We start from the raw sequence: 24,813 nt of genomic DNA, 5'->3' as shown, positions 1-24,813 counted from the left end.
GTCTTGTTATTTTGAATCAGCTCAAGAGGAATACACTTTAAAAATACTGAGAGCAATGGATACAGTCTGCCACTATTCCTAATCTACCTTACTATTTTTTGCATTTCTCTGCGATGAGTGTTAGGAGGAATATTATCGTGTCATATGATTCCTACTAATATTGGTAGTCAGTTTTTCACGGAAAACAAAGAAATTCCATACTGCAAAAAGACCCAACATAAATCTTCAATGCCAAGAAAAGTTGTTAAGGATATATTTTTAGATGAATAAATAGGATTGAGTTAACCTCAGTACAACTGCTCTGATTTACAGCATCTGAGGATCCAACCCATTCTCAAAAACCCATAAGGATTCTGTATCTGTGTCATAATTCCTAGATTAAAAGATACATTTCTTTTCAATTCTGTATGTATTTGAGTTAGAACCACAGGCAGTGGACTGTCTTGTTTATGGTTCATGGTAGTGAGGATAGCTGTACCAACTAAACCTGCTTGCAAATCTGTGTGTATGAAATGTGTGTATCATGTTCTATATGGCACTGCCTTTGAAATTGTTAACAGAGCCCTCCACAAATGTCCATGAGAAAACGAAACTGTTCAAATCTAAGTTTTGAAGTAACAGTCTGCACATATTATGCAGACTGTTTACTTGTCTATTATAAATTATTACCAATAAACATAAGTGGGGAACGGTTACAAAATATAGCCCTGAGCAAAAAAAAAGTGACACTGTTTGAAAAGACAAGACTCCCTTACAAATGCAGATCGTGTGTTTTATCCGTAATATATAGGAAAAAATGGGTCAGAGATGAAAACCACAATAAGGCACCGTATATTTCAATGGTAAACATGCTGCATCACAAGTTATAAAAGGATATCTCAGCCTTTTAGCTGAAATCACTTGCAGGGGATCTAACTGGATGTGCAGGGTAATGGTAAAAAATATTTAAAATCACTGACAATATTTTAAAGTCTGCATTTTAGACCATTGGCCTTTTTACTTTCTAAATTTTTGGAAAGAACTTCATTTGAGCCTTTGGTTTGTGTGCTGGCCTGTGTTTTCTTTTGTACTCTGATAGTTGTTCTTCATTATGTTCTTTAACACATTTAAAATTACTGACACTGAACTTTGAACACTCAGAAATGTGGAGCAATTCCGAGCCTGAGCACTCTTCACCTTTACCCTTATGATTGATTTTGATATGCATGTTTCCTTCTCAGAGAGCAGATGCTGTATTCTGTAACCTTCTGTGGAAGTGGGATAGTAGAGGGTCCTCAATTACTGCAGATTATTTCTTTTTAACACTTTTGTGGTGCGTTACAGAACTGAAACCAAAAGACAGGGAGAGTTTGTAGTTTGCTCTGCAACTGATGCAGTTTCAGAGTGCTGCATGCAGGGACTGCTGCTGCTTGATCTCTTCAAGCTGAATAGTGAAGGGGTGTAAGTTTATCCTGTCATGATTACTTTTTAATGTTCTCTGATTCTTTTTAGTGCCTACTCCTTAGATACCTCAGTGAATTCCTTAAAAAATACAGAGCTTTATTTGGGAATCTGGTTAGTATTAAACAATTTATTTTTAAAACTAAATAACAGCTAAAATATTTGATGTTAAATATGTCATGCTAAGACTTTGAATAAAAAAGTCTTATTATTTCAGGCTTTTTTTAACGTCAGTTAAAATTGGTAGATATTTCACCTGTGTAACTGGTGAAAGGATAGGAGGTTCAAAGTCTCAATAAATTGAACTTTAAATTGTTTGCACTTAATAGCAGCTGATTACCTTAATTAATAGAGGAGAAAATGTTTTGTTGTACTTTATTTGATTTCTTAGAGTGTTGTAATTATTTATCTTTTTTCTTCATATTTTTGTAGTGAAGGTAATTAAAATAAAAAGAAAAGCAGCCTAAGCAGTGGAGAGTTTGGGGGAAGTAAAAGAGATGTTACCACCCTTGTCCTCGGCCACACTGCCCATCAAATAAGGGTATTTCTCAAATATTTCCTGAGTAGATTTAGCTAGGCATGTGATCTTTTTCTGAACAGAATGCTTCTTTCTCCCAGTACTAGCTGCAGCTCTCTGGTGAATGAGGTGGCTCCTGCAGGGGTCTATGAACACATTTTGGGGTTCCCATTGTGCACACAGGTAATGATCATATTGCATAGACCTCAGTCCAAAACAAAGCAATATTGTGCACAATGCTGCCTTCGAAAAGCCTGATTGTAAGGACCCTGAATTAAAACCAGAACTTCCCAAAGTTGCACAAAAAATGGGCATTGTGTCTAGTTATGTTTTATCTGATCAAAGTACTTGGGCCTTTAAAATAGTTTTGGGGTTTTCCTACCTTCCTTTCTTCCTCTGTTCCTGCTGGTGCTGTTGTGTGACTGGGTGCAGTGCACAAGAGCAGCCATCCAAGGCCAAAGCCTGGGAGCAGGCTGCAGTTGGAAAATCCAGCTTTTCTGTGTTGCACCTGAGCTCCTGTGGATGAGGCACCTGAGACAAGGCACAGCAGGAATTCCTGGTTGGATATGTGGAGCTGCATCTCATCCTCTTCTGCAAGGCTAGCAATGTGTTTAAGTAGTCCTTGTACCTGCTTTAGCCAAAGGGTTAGGATTAAATCAGGCTCTGGTGCAGCTGTGCAGGGTGGAAAAAAAGCTCCTTGACCATTACTGCCATTCCTTAATAGTCCTTCAGAGAAAAGCTGATGTCAAAGACTGAGTCTTGGCTCTGCCCTTTTCTCTTCTTTTCTAACTTGCCCTTAGCTGGGGAAACCTTAAAGAGTACGTGAAGGTGATGTGTATTTTCACCAAGAAATGCACAGGAACTTTGTGTGCGTTAGTAGTGAATAGAATGTCCACACAGAAGAGATAATCCATTATATCACCCTACAGTGCAAATTTTTCAAGAAGGGTTTAAGTTTTGTTTCATTTCTGTGAACTAGATGAAAATAGTTTCCCATGTATATATCCTACCTAGGACACTCTTTTGTAGTTTATAGGATGCCCAGAGCTACTGTAGATATAAAACAATTTCTAGTTATTAGATCTCTGCATCACCAAAATGCAAATTTCACTCCTGAATATGTAGGCCACTTGCTGAATAACCTCAAGAAATATATGGTGAAAATGCTATTTTTCATGTATTCAGATTACCTCCTTCAAAGGTTTTCCTCAGTTTTTAATATCCTGAAAGTCCCAGTTCTGAGGCAGACTGCAGTTCAAACTTCATTTTCAGTTCTTAGAGTGAAGTCATTTAAATAAACAAATAAAAGTGGCACGTCATGTGTAGCTTGTGCCAAAGTACGCCGTGTGCCAGTTAGAATTAATTTTTATGAAACCTCACATATGAGTTTATAATAACAACAATACAGATATGTATGCTCGTCCCTAGCAGCAGCTCTGCTGACCCTTGCAGTGCTTTAAATGTGCACAAGTAAAATCTCAGCACAGTTCTGACCTGTGTTTATTTTTAGTGTTTCATGAATCACCTCCTTTCGCCATTTTTTCTATTTTATAAATAAATCTTATTGCTAAATTAACTAGGATATTTGATAGTGAGAATAAAATCTCTCATCTGAATCTCTCCTATTTTTTTTTTTGTGTGCGTGTGTGAATAGCCAGATGGAAGTGTTTACCCTTTAGAGAATTTTAGATCTGATATTTTTTGTTACATTTTGTTTCTTCCTGGTAATTGTGTTGGCACTTTGCTGATCTCAAGTTGTGTGTTATTACAATGGAAGGTGACAATTTGATTGTCTTCAGTTGGAGAAACAAGCAATTTTATATTCACTGAGCTGTCAGGTAACAGTACTTCACAGTACTAAGAGCTTCTGGCAATGTGGTTTGGCACCTATATTTAAGTGCTTTGATGCTTGCATAACCTCTACTGAATCAGAAATGTTTTGCCTGCTAGAAATGTTTTTAGGCTTGTAGTGTAAGGTTTTTATTAAAAGGAGAAATCTGTAACTGAGCTGCAGTGCCATTGTTTTTTTGTTACAAGAGGTTCTAATTTGGTGCTTTAGTGCAACAGGCTACAGGTGAGCCTGAAACTGATACCTCATTTCTCGGTCTGCTGGGCTGTTTGGTTTGACTGAGAGCTGAGAACTAAAAATATGGAAAGGAGGGAGTAGGAAATGGGAGGGGGGGAAAGAAGTCTGGCTGTATTGATATTTCTGTTCTGAAATGCAGAGAGATGGCATGTGACCTTTCACACCTGCAGGACTGACAATTAACTGTTTAACTCATCACATGGAATTTTAGGCAACTCCTGAAAATCTAAAATAGGAGGGAAATAATATAAGAGTACTGTATCTTACCATTGGAGCATGTTTCTAGCAGAGCCTTTAAAGGGTTTAATGAACCTTTCAGGAACTTAAGCCCACCAGGTCTAAGTGTGATCAGGAAGATTTTCAGTTATTAGAACAATTTCTTAACTGTCTTTTTAAGGGAGAAATAAAAGTATTTTTGTCTTCTGTGTAAAGACTCAAAGTCTAAACATGCTAAAAATAAGTTTTTCTTATTTTAGTGTTTTTAGGCATCATTTATCAAAACCATTTATATAATCATTCAGATAAACAATTAAGCAATTCTGATCCATAAAAATATGTGGATTAGTGCTTATTTATAGCAAGCATTGTTTTCTAATTTTATTGTTAAGGATTGCTTTTATTTATATTGTATTTTCTCTTACTTGCTGCCTAGAAAAACAAATCCTAATAAGTTGCTGATGGATAAATTCTTGGCACGCTCACTCTTGTTCCCATAATTATTGGTAAAGATAGCTGGAAGTCAGTACTGCCTTTTTTTTTTTTTTTTTTTTTCTTTTTCCAACAGTAAGAAATTGGATATCCAGAGACACATGGCCCAGTCATAGGACTTTAAAGGCAGCCATCACTGGGAAGCTAATACCAACCAATTAAACAGAGGTGGTTACGTGATGTAACATTATCAGGAGAAACAATTCATGAGTCAAAGCATTCCAGGGCATATGAGCTCCAGTCCAAAGAACAGTCTCAAGCTGTTTAAATAATGTGACAGCAATATTGTCAGCTAAATATAAACTACAGAAAATATTAACTACTGTGACTGAAGATGAGCACATCCCAGGTGCCAAGTGACTATTCTTTCACTGCTCTTTTACTGTGTTCAGTGTGGGTTCATTCACCTTAGGCATTTTCAGTGAAAGCTTCTGGTAGGAAATAAAGAGAATGGAGTATTTAGCTTGCTAAAAGGATAGGTTGTGATTTTGGCATTTGTGAATCCAGACAGACATTTTGGATTTTCACTGAAAAGTCCAGAGGGGTTGTGAGGCTGTTTTGGTGTGTCCATTTTGATGCTTTCAATAACTAGGTAAAGAGACAAGAGCTCATTCACTAATCCTAGTAGTTCACTGTGGCTGCATGGATGGGAATGTCACTCTAATGGCAGAACATAAGAAAATGACTTTCCAAAAAATTCCAAGATGCTGTGTTTTTTTTTAGTTCCCCTCGTGTTCTTTTTTTTTTCAAAGGAGAAGAAATACCATAAAAGTTCTTCCCTCTGAGCTTTGAGGAAGTCTGAATCTCAAGTCAAACTTTGTGATTTGGATTCGTATCTATTAGCAGAAGGGTAATTTGCCTGGATTGGAAAAACAAATGCAAGAATAGCTGAGTGTGTATCTTGGAAGCCGTGGGTGTATTGCTTAGCTTGATGCTTATTTCAGCCAGAGATTTGGGTGCTCAGTTAACATTTTAGCTGTCATTTCTTGAATCACATTTGCTTCCACTCCCCCTCCCGCCCTTTTATTTCCAAGGTGGTTCCTGCGATTACCATAAACTCTCTAATCTTGCAGTGCTGTTTATGATCTATATGTAACTAATTCATGTAGAATTCCTGCAAAATGAAGCCAAGGAAGAGCTTGAGGGAGCTGAGTTGATTGGCCTGAGGCCTTGCTGTGACTCAGAGCCAGGAACAGAAAGAGAGATTCTCTCCCATTGCAGCCTTCTCGAGCTATTCGGGCTTTGTGCAGAGGGATTTATGTTGAGGTGTGGGGCCCCAGGAGTACAAAATTTTTTGCTAACTGTTCAATTGTGCTCCTAATTCTCTTTGTAAAGAGAGACAAGATTTCATAATTTTAGGAAATGGCTGTTTATTCTAAGATGTCTAAAGATTACAGCATTAGCTTTACAGTGAGTTACATTGCTGGGTTCTGCCTACACAACATTATTTTACAGGGCAGAACTGCAAAATATTTTGGCTCTTGCCAAAACACATTCATTTTTCTTTAAGTCTATCTGAGCTATAATGCATCTAATATACCCCAAAGCAAAGTGATGATTTGTGAAAAAGGGTCCTGTGACAATGTTTAAAATTATGAGAGGAGTATGCACATTTTAAAACTTGGGAAGGGATAAGATGCTGTGGCTGATTTTTTTTTTTTTTTTTTTCTTTCAGTTCTGAACACCAGGTTGGCATAAGAGTTTAGAAGGAAATGCTTAAAAGGTTATGAGTACTCCTAAAAATGGTTTCTTTTAATTTATTTAGTTCTGGAGTCACCAAAGCACTTAGACATGTGCTTAACTTTTTGAAACTGAGTAGTCCAATTTGAAATTAGTGGACTGCTTGCATACTTACAGTTAATCATGCACTTAAGTACTTTAATCTGGCACTTTGGGGAAAAGGAATGGAGACTGTTCATAAAAGCTCTGTAAGCGAATATATTTCTAATCTAATCTGATTCCAATCTACTGTTGGAGCTGTAGACCTGGGTTATGTCTCTGCTGCAGTCACTAAAGCAGGATGAATTAGTCCATCTGAGCACCATGCTACTGTAGTTGGAGAGCTATCAGAAGCAAGCTTGTTTAAAATTAGTTTGGATATCTGAGCATTACAAAGCAGTCATTTATGTGGCTGCAGTGTAGACATGCCTTTAGGTTTATGAATGCTTTGTGAGGGTGGAGCAGAGCAGAAGCGAGAGTCCCCAGCCAACTATAAGTCTGTTTTGTCATATATCTGTTGTTATTGCTCAGTTTATATGTTTTTGGAGCAGTGTCTGGGCCATTGCATTGTTGTTATCTGTTGTTGTACTTCGTGGCTTGATTCTGAAATGTCTGGCAGCTGAAGCTCCACGTCTTGCCTTAATTTCTACTGTAACATTTAATCGTTTGAGCAGTCAACAAGGATGGAAGATTTTTCAGGCTTTGGAAGCCTTTCATGTCAGGACTACCAGCTAATTGTTTTTAAAAAAGAGGATATGAATTTTTGAAGAATTTGAGGAAAACCTTAGACAAAAAAAGAAAAGTATTAACATTTGCATTTAGAAAGGTATAACACACTGGATGTAGGAAAAAAAGAAAAACCAACGTTTTGTCAATCTGACTGGCTGTCTTCTTTAGGGCACAGAGAATTTCTTTGGTTTCAAATAAAAAATCAGGTCTGATCTATAGCAAGTGAAGCTGTTTGGGATTGTGTTTAGGTTTTTGTAGGTAAAAACCTTGTAGCAGTTCAATTTTAGCTTTTCTACTTGAGGCTGACTGAAGTTGGGGTCCAATCCTTTAGGTTTACTGACCTTTTGATAAATTATCACATTTTGTTTGTGTCTCAAATTCAAAATGAGGTAGAATTTATTCTAGAGTTGGAAAATATGGATTAAGATATTTTTAATTCTCAGAATCCAGTAGGTGATAGGACTTCAGGTAATTAGGGCCTTTTCAACCTTTTCTCATACCCATTAGATATATTTTCCACCTTTAGTGATTGCTGTGTTCAGCTAATCTGTCAATTTAACCAAAGCAACAATTTCACAATGTAGTTTTCTTTCTGATTGTGTGCTGTGTAATCAATATACTGATATAATGTGAGTGTAATTTCCTCTCTTATTTTATCTCCACTGCACAGTATTATAAATAAACAGCTAAAAAAGAAAAAAGAAAGAAAAGCACCAAACAAATCTGTTGCATCTTCTTTTAAGATTGTACCACTGTAGACACTTGTTCTAGTAAAGTAGAATTGGACCCACTTGATTGCATTTAAATTTTTCATGCTTCAGCAGTTTGTCTGGGAGCACAGTAAAGAAAACCCCCCGAGCGAGGATAGTTTAGAATAATAGAACTTGATTTTGTGTATTATAGCGGCACCATTTGCGCTGCTGTAGTTAGGGTTGTGTCAGCACTTCCATTATAAACCCCTGTTTGCAGGGGTTATAACTAGGGAGATATTTTTTATCAGAAACTTTTTTTTTTTTTTTTTAAATCATTCCAGTGAGTTTAATTGATAATAGCAGAAAAAAAATTATAATGGAAATTAGTAAATTTCTGATATGTTTTACAAGCCTTATTTATTATGAATATTGATTTTTTTTTTCTCCTCTCAGCAGGGATTTCAGCAAATGCATTTTGAATATATTAAATATAAAATTGGGAAGTTGTTATGGCTTAAAATTTGACTGCTATTCATGCTCATATTTTAACATTGAAATATTTTAACACAACACGCTGCTCTACAGCTTAATTTTATCATAAACATAAACTACTCAACTGGGCCAGAGTCTTCTCCACTGGAATTGAATGAGACCTTGGAGTTATTGACTGAACTCTGCCTTTTGACCTGATGGAATCATGTGTTCAGAATTCTCCCAAATGCCTGGATAACACCCATCTGCAGAGTTTAAATTTGCTCTGCTTTCCTGATTGCAAACCCAGGCATAACTGGACACCCTTAGAAAGCCATGTAAAAATGAACTATATTCTCTGAGTTAATGATTGTGCTGGCAAAAGCATGTGTAGGGCTTAATCTAACAGGTCCCTACACATCTGTCCCTTTAAACCCAATGTTTTTAATCTAACAACCAGAAAGTTACCGTTAAATCTAGTTGTTTTAACAAAGCTTTGGAGAAAATAGGAGTGAAACACACCCCTAAAAATTATGCCATGAGAAAAGCAAGTGCCTGGGAGGCCTGCCTGAGCCTGCCTTCCCTTCCAGGCCCCAAGACTGTGGGTGACTGACTAAAGTGCAGAATGGAAGGTGTCTGTCCATTATGCAGCAGCGGGGAGAAGTGGTAGGTGGAGCTAGGAAGCTCTTGAACCCTACCCTTGGTCTGTTCTCTTGCTCCAGTACAGAAAAAAGTTGCTGGGCATGGCTTGAGATTATTAGTCAGTGTGACTTTTTATAATTTTATTTTTAATATTAACAATGTCCCTTTATGTAATCAACTTCACAGCAATTGAATGGGGATGTTTATTGAATTGTGTTTAAATCATTACGAATAAGAGGAAGGTATATTAGTGTACGTGTCAAGGAAAAAAATGCCTCCCTTACAGTGCATTACCAGTAGATAGCTCTGCTGAATGGTCACTTGGGGAAACACCAAAAGCCTGTTTATGAAATAGAGGTGAAGCCTTTCTAGACTAATTATATTCAGCATGTAATTTCTAAACTTCAGTCTGAATTTTGATTTTCAATTAACATTCCCAATTTGAAGATAATTTTCTATTTAATGTAATTGCAGGAAATAATTTATTGGCTGATTAAGACTGAGGGCCCAGCCTTCCTTAAGAAAACAGTCCCTAACAAACCAGCCTTTAAAGCCAACTCGTAGCTTTGGACAGATTCAGCCTATTTTTGCAGCTGCAGAGTTGTGTTTAATTAGGATTGTGCAGTATTATTCATTGGTGCAGTTTGTAGTTGAAATTATTCTTAAGAGACATTTTCATTTCTAGTTTTGTGTCATGATTAATTTATGGTGAAGAAACAGCCATAGCTCTTGCTTTACACAGAAGCTCGTTCAGTATGAAACAGGAATGAGATCTGTTGAGAAGGTGAAAGAAAGGAAAAACCTTTATTGTGACTTTCGGTTTTCATGTCGGGTTTTCAAATTACGCAAAGCATGACTTATATTTTCATGTGAGTGATTGCATTAACGTGACTACTTTAATGAGAAAAGGGAAAGCAACCTTTTATTTTATCTTGGATCACAGCAATTATGAGCCAGAACCTTTTGAAGTGCACACGATAATGCCGGTTGCTGAACTCTTGGCATGTTCTCTGTAGCATCAACACAAATTCTTTAGCATAGGAAAAATGCAATGCACGGTTTAAATTCCTCGGTTCTGCTTATTGGCAACACTCATGTCAGACTCCCACTTACACTTAGGCTTCCCTAAAGAAAACACAAACGTTTTTTCCCCCCACCAGTATCGAGTTTAAGAGGCAGGATTATCTCTATTTACAGAATAGTTATTCTAAATAGGTATCAGTGTTTTAATATGTTTCAGAGCACTTCAAAGCTTGTAATACTTTCATATTGAACTGTACATAATTAGATTAGTTGATCCTATATTAATTTTTTTTTCACTGTAGGATACTAAATCTGAACTCCCTCATTAATTGTGAGAAATTTAGCATTAGCTGTTAAATCCTATGTGAAACACAGGCTGCTACATAAAAACTACTGTTTAAATTGGAATTAACTTAATTATTTTTCTTTGCACTTGATATTTCCTTCACTGTAATATTCATGAAAGCATGTGACAGATTTGTAAATTTAACTGTTAGTCTCAGATTTCCAGACCCTTTAATCAGTATTTATTTGTCTGTAGAAACAGTACTAGCAAGTTAATGATTTGCTAATTCGAAAAATGCTCATGTGGCTTCCTATGTTAACTGATTTGTGCATTTTTAAAGAAATGGTATGAAATCAATTATTGTTAAAAAGCAATTAAGGTGAAGATCTTATTCCTTAGTTTCTCAGCAATTTCGGTGTCAAGGATATTCTGGAGTTACTAAGACCTGGGAAAATAACTAATATATTTTAGCTGTCTCTTTTCAGGTTTATTAATGATTGTTTTAACAGTTGCAGTTAATCTTACTAGAAATTTTAAATGACAGTGTTTTCAGATTTTGAGTTGAAGTCAGTAATATTTTCATCTAAGTGCAGAAACTGTGGCGAAAGCTGTGTTTGCATATGAGATGGTAGTAAGAGGCCATTATTAGGAAAAGGCATTTAACATAAATCAGTGCATTTATTCATTGCAATTTTAAGTAATTCAAAGTACTTTGTTGAGCTATATGCTGTACTTTGTGTCTAATATGAAAAGAAACATAATTATTTTAGGTTTTTAGTTTGAAATGTAAAATGTTACTAAGGTATTATCCATCCATTTAACAAACCTTTTAGGTTTAGAATACTTTTCACATGAGCTTCTCTAAACACTTTCTGAAAGGTAAAACTGGGCAAAATTTTAAACTGTCTAACAGCAATACAGCTTTGAACAAACAGCAAAAGGACTCATTTAGCAGAATTTGAAATGGACTTAAAATTTATTCTCATATATGTAGAAAGCATCTTCTGCTTGCAAGGAATGAGGTCATGTAAGCATGATGAGCTCTCTCCTTTAAAGGCTTGCTTGTAAGCTTCAGGTTGCTCATGGGAGTAAGAGTTTAAAGAATTGAACTCATAGAATCAGCATGAAAATACCAATAAAAACACTATTTTCTTATGGCTCGAGAAAATTATATTGTTTGACAAGTCTAAATGTATCGAATGATGCCATATAACTTAACCCTGACCTTGTCTTGGCATCAAGGAGTACTTTTCCCCAGCGTTTTGGGTCCAGATCCCCAATCCTATGCTTTTTAGAGTACTTCTGTTGACTGCAGGTGATTAATTTGTTACTGTTCTAGGCAGGTGTGATGCACTTCAAGGACTGTTCTGAGCTTGATTTTTTTTTTTTTTTTTTTTTTTTTTTTTTTTTTTTTTTTGGTCACTGAGCACCAATGTTTTCTCTTTGTCTCCTTCTCTTGTCTCGCAGAAGAATGTCTTCCAAGCAGGCTACCTCTCCATTTGCATGTGCAGCTGATGGGGAGGAAACAATGACCCAGGACGTAGCACCACGAGACAAGGAGGAGGTCGGCAGCAGCGAGCAGCACGCGGCCCCTCACCTGCCTCTGCACAATGTCATGCACAACAAACCTCACGCCGAGGAGCTGCCCTCGACCCTGGTCACCACCATGCAGCAGGACCCCGAGTGGGACGGAGTGATCTCAGCCCAACACAGAATGGTGAGTCTGGCCATCCCCACGGGGCCTTTCCAGATTTGGCGCTGTGAGAGATGGCTCGCTGCCCTTTGGGAAGGCGTGTGCAGGTGTAAAGCTTTTTAAATGCTAAAGCGTCGGCAGTAGATCAACATCGTATGGTGTAATTGTAAATTAGAATTGTATAATTTACTTAAGTATACAGGTCTGTTTGAATGAGGTCATTTGATGAGTTCACCTTCTGAAAGGAAATGCATCTATTTATCATGTTTTCATTCATACCTTGATTTATGTCATAACCTTTCTAGCCCATATATCCAAGCATTAATTTCTGACAGGGGGATGTAGCTCACAACTGTTTGTCATCTGCAAAGTGTTGTGCTGAAGGAAGAAACTTTAATGAATTTTTTTTTACTTGCCTTTCAGAAATAGGACCTACCAAATCTAGAATATTACATCTTTACACAGCAACAAAGAAACTGGCATTTTAGGTGACACAAACATCCTACTTTGCTTTTAGGAAATTACAACTTTTTGTGGAGGGGAAAGGTGTTTATGAGTAGCTAGATCACCACTTATACACAGGTGACGTTGGAAATGATCAGAATTATTATCTCTATTCTCTTCAGCAGCCTAAATATAATGTATTTAGTGGTTGTAGCTCTGCCTCTGAATCCCCAAAACTCTGCAATAAATGGGCAGGCTGAATGAAGGCTGAATGGCCAGAGCATCTTAGTCAATTTATTTTTCTTGCACGTGTTCCTCAGAAACAGAATTAAGGTATGTGGAGCAGCCAGGTGTTCTGTAAATTTAGAACATCATAATTCCAGACTCTCTGGAAAGTGACTTTCAAAAGCCTTAAATTCAGACAGTTAGCTAAAAAAGAATAATTTGCATTTTCATAAAATTTCTCAATTTCTATTAAGTATCTCTGAGCAGATTTTTTTTTCAGCAAATCTTTCTTTTTTTCCTGTACAAATCAGCAGATTTTAATAATGTTAAGCACAATCGCAGAATTTTTTTTTAGCACCACTAACAATAATGGATTAATTTCAAATTTGGCTAGATACAATCATTCTGATGCATTCTCTCAACAGAGATACCAGAGTTCTTTGTGCACACTATCATGTCTGGATTTAGTTAAATAATAGCAGTACAATAAGTTTTATTTTGTTAATCTAGTGTTGGGTTTTTTTCTCCTAAAATCCAATTGCTTCAAGAGATCAAACCAAACCAGAAAAATGCTATCTAATCTGTAATGCACAATTTAACCCAGTGCAGAACTTTCTGTCAGGTCTAAAATATTCTCAGGCATTTGGATGACTGCTATGAAGAAAACAAAACTTCCACCGCAAAATCACTTCCAAGAAAAATGATTATAGATTAGTGATTTGGAAAGGTAGATTTTAAGTTGTCTTTATGGCTTACATTCAGAATTTTGGAGTGTGAGTCAGTCTTTTGCCCAAGTTATGCAATAAGGGCACTAAAATAATTTAAACTTCTGTGTTATCAGGAGGACAAGCTGCATTCAGACTAGAAAGGACTGATCCAGTTTGTTGATGGAAAAAGTTAATCTGTGAATTCATCAGCTACTTCTCCATTCATTCAGAGAAGCAGGTGCACTCTTGGAATTTTGATATTAGGACACCAGTATCATAGATAAAATTACTCTGTGTCCTAGAGAGAAAGGAACTCCTAGATTCCAGCAGTCCTTCCATGCATTTTTTTTTCTTTTTTTTTTTTTTTTTTTTTGGTTCGGCCTGTTCCTTGGACCTGGCGTGAGGTGACATGGTTGGCCCTTGTACAGTGTGATCATTTGTGCTCACATTGCTCTGGAGGGGGTTGCAGTCCCAGTGGCAAAGAGCAATCTCTGTTTCCTTTCCTCGTGCTGCACTGTCATGTCAACACTCGCTGTACCTCTGGACAGGCACGAATCACTGCACAGCCTCTCATGTTTCAGAACAGGTGCATAAACTTTGCTTGAGGGACTTAGCACTCTGCTTCTCCTATCTCCTTTTTCCAGTAAATATTCCATGTAGATGAATGTCCTGAAAATCATTAGCAGTTTCCACAAGTCCCTAGGCTTAAATCTGGTGGTGGATATATGTCAGACTTATTTCACAAGCTCTCAGCTAAACCAAATGGATCTTTCTTTCTTCCCAGCTCAGAGCTGGGTCCAATTTACAAGGCTTGGCTTACAGTGAAGACTAAGACATGTATTTTGGTTGCAATTAAAAGAGCTCTAAATGTACAGAGCAAGGTCCAAGTGTATTGACAGTTAGGTGACTTAGCTTGTGAGATCACAACAGTGATGTGGGGAAATTTTTTTTTTCTCCAGGAGAGACTCTCTCTTAAGTACCTTGTTCTATTTTTATGATTTTTTTCCCCTCACTTAAATATGTTCTTTATGAGCAAACATTTAAGCCTATATTCATTGCAGAGAGTTTCTCTGAAGTATCTCAGTCAAGCAGGCATTCATATTGTTAAGAAAGAATTTAGAGAGGCCTGCAACTATCCTGATGAAAACATGTTCATACTCCTTAGAGGGAGGAGAGACGTTTCTTTCCAGAAAGACAGATTCCAGAAGGTGGGTTGGGCAATTCTGAGATAGGTGCTGTGGCAGTGGCCACTTTTTTACTTAATAAACCCAAATTCCCAGAAGGTAAGCACTTTCTGACCTTTCCCAGACGGATCCTTTAGAAGCAGATTTGAAGAAGCACCTGTTCATAGCATTTACTTTGAAAGTAAAGACAGTAGTGCTGTCATTAAAATGCATCAATAATGTGTGTTGTCTGCTTAAAAGATAGTAAATTCAAAGAATGCTGTGTCGACATATGGGGAGGAAAAATTTCTCTTTTATCTGGTATCTAATTAAGAGCACAATCCTGCATCCTTTCTGTCCTTAAAACTACTAAGGAGTTCACTGGAATTTGAAAGAGCACACAGTATGCATCATAATTTGCTACGAGGGCTGTACAGATCTCAAGTTTAGAAAAGATACCATAGGAGGGCAATTTTAGTGAAAAAAAATTGCATTTCTACCCAACATTTATGGCATGCAGCACTTTTTGTAATGTAAGATACCTTTAAACTACATTGTTCATTATCAGAAAAAAACCACACTGGCTAGAAATGTTTTCAAACTTTCACTCCCTTTTGATATCAGGCATTGCTTTCCACTGAGTCCTTTGTGTATTCTGAATGTCTGGAAGCCAAAATATTTTGTTTTAACTCCTACTCTATAGTATTTCCCAGCTGTGTACTTACATGGTGTAATAAAAGGATTTAACAAATGGGAAATAGCAGCTGCATTTGGAAATTCCCTTTGTGCTCCCTTTTCATTTGACAGATTCAGCAATGTGTAACAACTGTAACGTCAGACCTGTAATGACTTATACTGCCAGTATCATTTCACCAGCCAATTTGATATTACAGTGGGGGGAAGATAAAGCAACCCAAAGATTTCTGTAAATTCATATTACTGAGCTGAAAAGATTATACTTATCTTTCTAACTGCAACTTAGTGTAAAAACACCTGGATCTCAGGGTATTTATTGCTGATTGTAGCACTACTAGAAAATGAAACCTATTTCAGGCTAAGGCCATATCTATTAGTTGTGGTAAACTGTAGGGAAGAGGGCAAAGTGGTACTAAGGTAGTGGTGAAAGTATTGTGCCTTGTCCAGTGAGACAGTGAGAAGCAGGCAAGAAAATAGTAAAATTTTTAGGTTGCATCCAAAATCTGTCTCTGATAAGGCAACAGAGAGGTTGAGTGGGGAAGGCCAAAAATATTTAATTTTGCTAAATTTATTAGTAATTGAGTTGTTGTATCCCAGTTAGTGGCCAGCATGCAGAGAAATGGAAAATATTAATGTGTTTGCTCACTGGGGAACCAGGAATGGCCCCCATCTTCATAGAGAATCCCACATGACCCATGAGGTAAATTACAAAGATTTTTTTCTTTATTTTTGCTGTGAAGTATCAGGAGAAAGCAGGGCCAACAAGAAAATACAAATTTAGATGGACAAGTGAGTGTACCTTCTTTGAGGAATGGGGTGGTGTATTCCCATGCTATTAAGGCTACAGTTGGGACTCACGAATAATAAATTTTAGCAGTTTTAATCTAAAGAAATTTGGACCCTTTGTCCAAAATGCACAACTTCTCATCTGCTCCCAACAGTAGATAACCCACAGAGAGGTAAGTTCTCTTCTCAGCCCCGGTCCTGGTGTAACAAGCAGGGTTGTGAGGAGCTCACAGGCCCTGTGGGCATCACTTGTAGGTGGTCACTGCACCCTTTCCTTTTCCCGCCTGCCCATGACCCCAGGGCAGCTGGCAGTGGGAGTCAGTGAGGCAGTGTGTGCCTGCTCTGGATGAGGGCAGGCACGTCTCTTTTGCTCTGCTGTTGTTTGGATGGGAGGGACTCTCACAGGGAACCCCTGCAGCAAACCCACTCTCAACGATGGGTGTTATTTCCCTGGGACCGAGGGAAACCAAACACAGACGCACACACACAAATTAAATGAATTGTCTCCAAATATATGCTGTGTTTCCCTGTACATTTTGTAACATCATTCAGAGATCCCTTGGGTTTAGAAACTAACTGTATCTCATTGGATTTTATCTTAAATGGCAGCATTGACAGATATTTCATAATTACGTCAAGACTCTCTATCTTTTGTTGACTTCTTGCCAAAGGAGTGAAAGGCTTCCTACCTTTCCACTGTGGCTGCATGTACATCTCAGCAGTACTGAGAGCAGATTTATGTATGCAGCAGAGAAATTGAAGATCTTTTCATATCACATGTATTTGTTCATTTAAAAATAATTTTAAATCACCAAGTATCTCATTTTACTTTATGTAGCTTTAACAAAGCTACTGCCATCAGAAAGGCAGAAATAGGTGGTATCCTAAAGCTCTTGATATTTTGGTGCTTCTGTCTCTACATAAAACAGGCACAATCCTGCTGCTCCCCCCCACCTCCTGCTCCATGTTATTAACTTCTCATGTTGAAGGTTCTTCCCTTTAAGGAAAATAAACTCAGGTGTTTAGGGAAGATCATTGAAAAACATTTACACATGCTAAACACTGTGAATTTGTTGTTATATAAATTCATGGCTTCAAATTCTTGAAAGTTATAGATACAATTACATGTTTTGAAATTTTATTTTTGGTTCCTTTATGGGCTGAATATGAACATATAAAATGCATCAAACATAAATGCCCTAAACTCTGGCAATTCTGTTTCTGCTAAATTGCTCATGCAGCTGTTATTTACATGTACAAATCTGAGTTTTGCGATCATCGAAAGCAATTCTACTCTGCTTGTGATATTATTTCTGCATGCCAGGTAGTGCATTAGAATTTTTATCTAACTAAAGAGATAAATACCTAGATACATAATTGCATGGGTACGAAGTTTTGGCTGAAATTAAAGGGTGTGTAAAAGCTGAGGATATGGTTTTTTATATTTCCATAAAATAAACATCTATGAGAAATATATTGCAGAAAAGATAGAATTAATTATTTTTTAAGCATGTTGTTCTGATTCAGAAGGCATTCAGGTATGTGCTTAACTTTACTTTATTAGGACTACCAGCAGCTATAATGTTAAGCACATGTCTAAATGTTTGAAATATCAAGGACTTTGTTTTATTATCTTTAGCATAAAAAGATGTTAACATTTCATATTAAAAACAACAAAAAACTTGCCTAGAAGTGTAAGGGATAATGTGTTTATTGAAGGTGGTTAAATATAAAATTGAACTTTATTTGAAGAAGAATCAAATAATTGTTCTTGTTGGCATGCTTGTTTTATTTGTTTTATTTTCATTTTGACATTGCATAATTTTTCTTTTCCAAATGCACAGTCTATTTTAAACCTTTCCCTATATTCTAGGGTGAATTGTGTTTAAACAGAATTAATCATCACCTGAGTTCTTCGCAAAAGACTTGTGGTTTATGTTCATCTAAATCTGTAGTAATTTTATTCCTTTCTCCTATTTTAACATTTCCTATTTTTATGAAGCAATTTCTGAAAACTTTTTAATTCACTTCTGTATATTGACATGAATTTTTTCAAAAGTAGAAGCATTAACACGTTCTAAATTGTTAATTTTTTTTTTCCTTGGGCAAAAAGGAATCAGGTATGCATGCTGATTAACACACTCCAGTCATTAACATGTGATTATGTGGGCTGCATATTGAGCACCTGCCAAAAGATAAAATCCAGCACTTTACTACATCTGTGCAAGGACTTTTTGCATTTCTTTTGTACTTTGACAGCTCAAGAAAAAACAGACTTTGGTATCTTTGTTCAGCATAATAAAACTGTGTACATAAAATATCTTCATGGAGGAAGGAAAGATACTACATATATTTGTTTTAATCTTTGAGGCCATGAAAAACCTAGGGACTGAGACTTACACAGCACCAAGTGTAATATGAATCTCCTAATGTACTGTATCACTGACATTCATATACAGTTTACAACATTCCTGCATGTTTATAAGGATTATCTGTTCTGGGATTCAGCCAATGTTATTGTAATTCACGGCAATTTTATGTGATACCTTTATGTCTCATAAATTTCTTGTTTTTATTTCAATCTTCCAAATGTTTCATCAGTGTTTACCTTAAAGAAATACAAGTACTCTATGCAGCAGGCTGGTTTCCTGCATGCATTCCTCTGCAAAAGCTGAAAGGGGGACATAAAGCATCTACTGCATGTCATGGAACTATATACAGAGGAGGATTTTCATGTGCATTCGATATTGCTAAGAACATAAAGACAAATTTTATTTTTATATTTACAACAGATCTACTTATAAGCTGGACAATTAATATGACCTAATAGGGGGAAGTTGGATATATACAAAGTGGTCTGGAATATCCAAGCCACACAATCCTTGTTTTATTTGGCAACTTCTGATAAGCATGCATCACAAAATACGTGTCTTTATTTACCCGAGAGGTAAACAATGCTGATCAGCTGGGACTGATCACAATGCTTCTTTAGTTTCAGTTTAGATGAAAATGTAAGTCTAAATAATCATTTTGTAAATGGCTGTCCATTACTTTTTCCTTAATAAGAGCATTTAACCAAAGTGCAGGGCATAAAGTCGCAATATTGTTGTGATTTATTTCCAAATGTAAACACAGGGAGTTAGGACAGATGGTATTTGGATAATTAAGGAAATCCTTAGCATCTAACTCTTACAAAAGCACATGAGTTTATGAGTATCATTTGTGGGTGAGTTGGTTGCCATATAGAAGTGCTCTGTCATTGTATTTAAAAATTTTGGGGTGTTTTTCTGTTGTGGAATGGAGCAAAGTGCCTGTCAACATGTTTCCAATCGCTACTCATTTGTAAAGATAATGGTTTGAATCACAAAGCTGAAAAATTGTAACCTTCTGAAATCTCTGTACCCAGTGTTGGTTCACCTGGTTTTCTCCAACACCTGAATAGGAGGGGATTGCTGCAATTAAGCAATATAATATAAAATATAATATATTTTACACACAACAAAATATCCCTGCCCATGCCTTCCAAACAGACAGGTTTTGCAGTGGCCTCTTTATAAGACCATTCTTAGATTATATGTGCTTGATTATTATGACATCTCGTTTTGAAACATTTGGTCTGAAGTTATTTTCTTTTTTTAATTTTTTTTTTTAAATTCTAAATTTAACATAATATTTCTTGGCTTAGAGCTTACTGTTGTGTTGATTCTTCTTGAGGTTTTTAGACTTGTGTAGAAGATGGAATGCAAACCCTTTAGAGATTGTGTTCAGCCTATACTTCAACAGTGAAATCAGTATAAGTTTTATCAGGGTAAATGCTGAGTAAAAGACTTGAAGCTTTATTTCATTACTTGCCATTTGCCCTCCCACTAGCATAATTTGCTGAGACTTAACAAATTATGTTCTCTCAATAGCTCATAGCAGTCATTCTCAAGCCTTGGATTTAAATAAATCTTTCTTAATAAAACTTTTGTGTTTTTTTCTTAATCAGATGAGAATTGGAAATGATCACTTAGATTTTTAATTTATTTTAATTCTATTTAATTAAATTCCTCAAAATGGGAAACCATATTTAATGTAGTGATTGGAAATGATTTTGTAAACATTTGCTTTCATTATATGTTAACTCCAGACTAGTTCCAAGTGCCAGCATGCCTCTAGTACTTGGAATCAAAACCACTCTGGATATCCAACTTTCCTGGGGTGTTTACATGTGTCCCATTCAATGCAGAGACAGATAAATATCCCTTTATAACAGAAAAGCCTCATCCACATGGAAATAAGCAATTCAGCTAACACATTTTATGTTAGTAATATTTGCTTTCTACTTCTTGGCCATTCATCCTGTGATTTCAGTTGAACTCTTGCAGAAACAGTTTTCTCTCTGGCTATTAAGTGGGATTGCAGTCGTCAACTTTCAATCAAAGTTGATCACAGTTATTATCAAATTGCTAACTAACACTGTGACCTTGATTTCTTGCAGCCCTCAGTTTCATTTCACAAGGTTTCCTCTTTTCTCACCTTCAGAGAGCTCCAGAGGATCCCCCCTCCCGACGCGAAACGTAAATGCTGCCATTAAAATCCGCAGCCCTGCGCACTTCCCCCCGTTCAGGACTCCTGACAAGAGAGTCCAGCTCACCAGGCTGTTGGTCTGTCCTTAACCCTTAGGAGGACACCAAACAGAGATCTTTTCCCAAGCCAGATTTCCATTCATGATTGTGGTGTCCCGAAATTGAGATGTTGCATCTCAGCCCCTAAATACAGCCCCCTGTATTTTGTACTTTGGCTGTTTGGTGGAAGGAGAAAGAATAGTGAATTGTCTTTTTAGCCTGTAATCTCTCACCAACAGAACTATAATTTTGTGTCTGATTGCTCCATTTTGGAAGTGAAAAGACTTCAGAGAAGGTGACCAAGTTGGCTCATGATTCAGCTTGCAGGTATTTCTATAGATATTGGCTTCCCAATATAATATAAAAAATACTGGGTCAGCCATCAATACCTTTATTTTTGTCATTTTCAGCAGTACTCTCATTTATCCTGTTAAAACCAGTGGGAGCACTGATGGAAAATGAGCTACTTAAATTTTTTCAATCTAAATACAAAAGAAAAATTTTTTACACTAACAAGAAAATTATTATTATTTGCTCAATCCCTTTTCAGTGGAAACATCTAAGAGCCTATAAGGCTTTTCCTTTCTTTATACAGAAACCATCAGCTATCTTTTTGAAGAATATAACCCATGTAACTTGTGAAATTTAGTGAATGCACTTGCTATAGATTAATTTTCTCAGAGTAAGAGGCCTGCTGAACTATCTTTACATATTATCTTAATGTAACAGTTTTAAAGGAATTACTGTGGTGTGTGAAGAAAATACCATGTGTGTAGTCACAGAGTCCCTGTTTTTATTTTTGCCAAGTTGTTTGTAATTATTCAGAATTGTTCCTGCCATTCCCAAAGCTTGAGCCTTTCACAGCAACTCTAAAAGAAGTGGCCAGCAGGTCACTTGTTTACACCAGGCAGCCTGGAAAGCTGGTAAGACTAAGGAAAATGTTGACCACAAACATTCCAAGAAAATTTGAGGTTGGTTAAAGTATATTGTCCCTCCAGCATGAAAAAGTCCCAGGACAGACCTAGGAAAGCTTTTCCCATGTTGTGCTGGAGCTCTTCATGTTGTTTTCGAATTGACATGCAATAAAGGGGGAGGTTTTATAAAAAGTAAAGTATGATTTCATGCAGGGGCTGTCTATCCCTGAATGAGTCATTCCATAGTATTTCAGTGTCCATACCTTGCTACTTTGGGTTTTCTGTATTTTGTGCATCTATTTATTTTTCTCAATTTTTTACCCTTTGAACTTAATCCTTAAATTTATAGTGCCTATATATGGGTATTTAAGCTGTTATAATAACAGAGAATTTTGTAAAAACACTAACTACAGTGGGTTGAATGATCAGTAATGAAATTTGGGCTGTGCTAATGAGCTGGCAAGAAAATGTAGACAGGAAAAATGCCATTTATTTACCTTGATATGAAACCCCAGCGTTTCAAAAATAGACTCAATTTTGCCCCTGCTGAATAGTAAGCAGCTGAAATAGTGGTCCAAAACTGAGTTTTTCTCTTCAGGGCAGTAAGATTTTCTGGCTTAGTCATCTCTGCAACTAAGCATCTTTGCAACTTTAAGCATTTTTACCTGACACAGACAAAGATTAAGATAGAAAATCATTGTTTGTGTTTAAGCTTTCAGATCTGTTCTTTTTTTTGTTTAATAAGCTGTCTTCAAGTTTTATGGTTTGCCGATTTTTAGAGACCAGTCTGGAAAGGCCACTATTGTGGTGGACGGATATCCCTGTGCAGTCCCTTTATGCATTCTGCCACAGGCATAAACAGTTTTACAATTATCCAGTATTGTTGTGTAAGTGGGAGGGTAGTTTTATAAATCCAACAAAACCAGAGTGGGATCCTGAAGAAGAATGCCCTGTGTTAAACATTTTATCCCTAGACTAAATGTTTGCTATTTATCTGATTGTATTTTCCATATTTCTCCCCACCTTAACTGGAAATCAGTGAAATCGGTGAGAGTAGCACACCATGAAAAGTGTACCTTTCAAAGGGAAATGTCATGTGTTGAAGACATTATTTCAAGTTTAGACTTAAAGTACCATTTTTACACAAATACATGAATTTTAAACTTGACAACCCAGGGATATGTCCCTTGTCTAGTGTATTATGGAGCCACTGGATCAATTTGGGCACCAGATTGTGTCCACATGCATTAAACGGATATTCACATTAGTCGTATTTAATTATTAATTTTCTTATTTTTTTCTGTGATGCTGAGAAAAGTTGACTTGCATAGAAAATTTTCTTCAGTGCTGATGGATTTCTCATTTGGATTTTGCAAAGTGAAAACATTTGGGTTTATCTTGGCTAGGTACTTTACTTGCATTTACTTCCTCTTTCATGATCTTGGAAAATACATGAAAAAAAACCCTAAATAGCATCCTTTCTTTTCTCTCTTCAGATCAAACAAAGAGGGAATTCCTCATTCTGTAAAAGGTGGCTTCAAAAAACTCATTAAGGATAAGAGATGTTTTTTTATTGAATTGTTCCATATTCATGTTCAAAAGGACCAGGTTCTCCTTTCCTAACCATGAATTCGTGGGCTTGTTCTAATTTAGGAAGCATGGTGGTTCTTTTCCATCTGAGCTCCAGACTTTCTAGGGAAAGTGCTTTATGCATTAGAGCAAGAGGACCAAGAAACCATTTGCAGAGGTGATATCCCTCTTGTTTCAGACAGCACACACAATCCACTAGACTTTTCAGAGGATACCTGGATGTATTAGGAGGGTCTCTGTCTGCTGCTTATGAGTGTCAATGCAAATTAATTTTTGATAGCCAGGTCTGCATCTGATGTATGCGATACTTGCACTTTTGGTCTTGCAGTGGGTGAGGTGCTGGGACAAGCCTGACATGCCACAACAAGTGGTCTGCAAAAGGTTGTAAGGTCCATCATGGAAATTAAAATCCTTGATAAATTTACTACATTTAATTCATTTTCAAGAAGCTGAATGCTGCAGTAGCAACTTCCCGTCATGTACAGTTGAATTAATTTTGTAGAGTAAAAAATAACAGGAATATTTCCCTTGCCCCCTTGTGTTTGGGTCTGTCTGGTTAGCCATTAATGTGAGGTCGATAAAACCTGCTCTAAGTGCCCCAGGCCTAAATAGAACCAGAAATATTACAAATGTGTTTTCTGTTTTATTTTTATTCTACATTTTAATTATCCACAAAACTGGCAAAATAGAATAGTTCATTAATTGGACAAGCCCTCATACTTGCAAAGGCAGTCATTCTGCCTCGCTTCCATAAATCTGCTTCACTTCTGTTCAGTTTAAACTTGTCACATCTCCATTATGGATATTGCAGTCTTTTGGAGAAGGAAAGGAAGGGTGAATGTGCTGCCTGATGGAGGCAGGACTAGGAGAGTCTTTCCTTACAGCAAAGGAACGTTATGCTGGACCATGTATGCATCCAGACGGGGAACAGGAGAGGTTATCAGGAGGAAGAACATTCCATTATTCCTACTTACTCCACAGATTTGCCTTATCTTCTTGTTTCTGGCCCAAACAATAGATTTAGTATTCCTTGCTGAGAGCATGAAACCCCTGCATTGAGCCTGATGGATGTGCTTCATGTACTGTAAGAGGATGTTGGTCTCTTGAGAAAAAACACCTCTAAAATTACTAAGTTGTTCTTATGCTGTCGTCCTAGGTGAAAGTGTTGAAGTATGTAGTATTAATTCTTCATTGAGGAAAGGGATTATAGAAAGTCAGGCTTTACATCTGAAAAATATTAAAGATGCTCTTTCCATCTCCATTGTAAGAAAAATTCAAAGCAGTTTTTCTTAGAAAGAGTTAAATATATGAAACGCCTTCCATTTTGGAGGCAGCTAAATAAGTTAATCTCTGTACCTGGTCTAAGATACTGTTCTCTGTGATTGATTCTTCAGTGAATACAAATTGATGGAGTGAAAAATTAGTTAATGTTTATTTGCTAAAAATACAAAGATAAAATTTTTGTTCCATGTCACCTCTCTCTCTGTGCCTGTGAAACCTCTGTCACTCCTACTGTGTTGATGAGGGGCTGCTACCAGTGGGATGAGATATAGTGTCTTCTGATTTCCTGTCTTAGAGAATAAATACATTTGCAGCATCCCTAGCAAATGCTGCCTCCTTCTCCAGTGCTGGTGGCAGTGCTGTGCTGGTCACAGACCGCTGTGCTTGAGGATGA

General features: G+C 36.8%; 1 protein-coding gene across 6 annotated transcripts in view; it reads left to right on the top strand.

The window, feature by feature from the left end:
* SOX6 (SRY-box transcription factor 6) overlaps positions 1-24,813 on the top strand; it is a 257,653-nt gene that overhangs the window by 19,990 nt on the left and 212,850 nt on the right. For all 6 annotated transcript variants that reach the window (XM_059473935.1, XM_059473933.1, XM_059473934.1 and 3 more), the window contains exon 2: positions 11,781-12,030. In XM_059473935.1, the coding sequence (XP_059329918.1) occupies positions 11,785-12,030 (246 nt within the window). In that variant the 5' untranslated portion in view covers positions 11,781-11,784. The remainder of the gene's footprint in view (positions 1-11,780; positions 12,031-24,813) is intronic.

This window comes from Ammospiza nelsoni, chromosome 6 (assembly GCF_027579445.1).
Source record: "Ammospiza nelsoni isolate bAmmNel1 chromosome 6, bAmmNel1.pri, whole genome shotgun sequence".
NCBI lineage: Eukaryota > Metazoa > Chordata > Aves > Passeriformes > Passerellidae > Ammospiza > Ammospiza nelsoni.
This window is presented reverse-complemented; position numbering and strand designations above follow the sequence as displayed.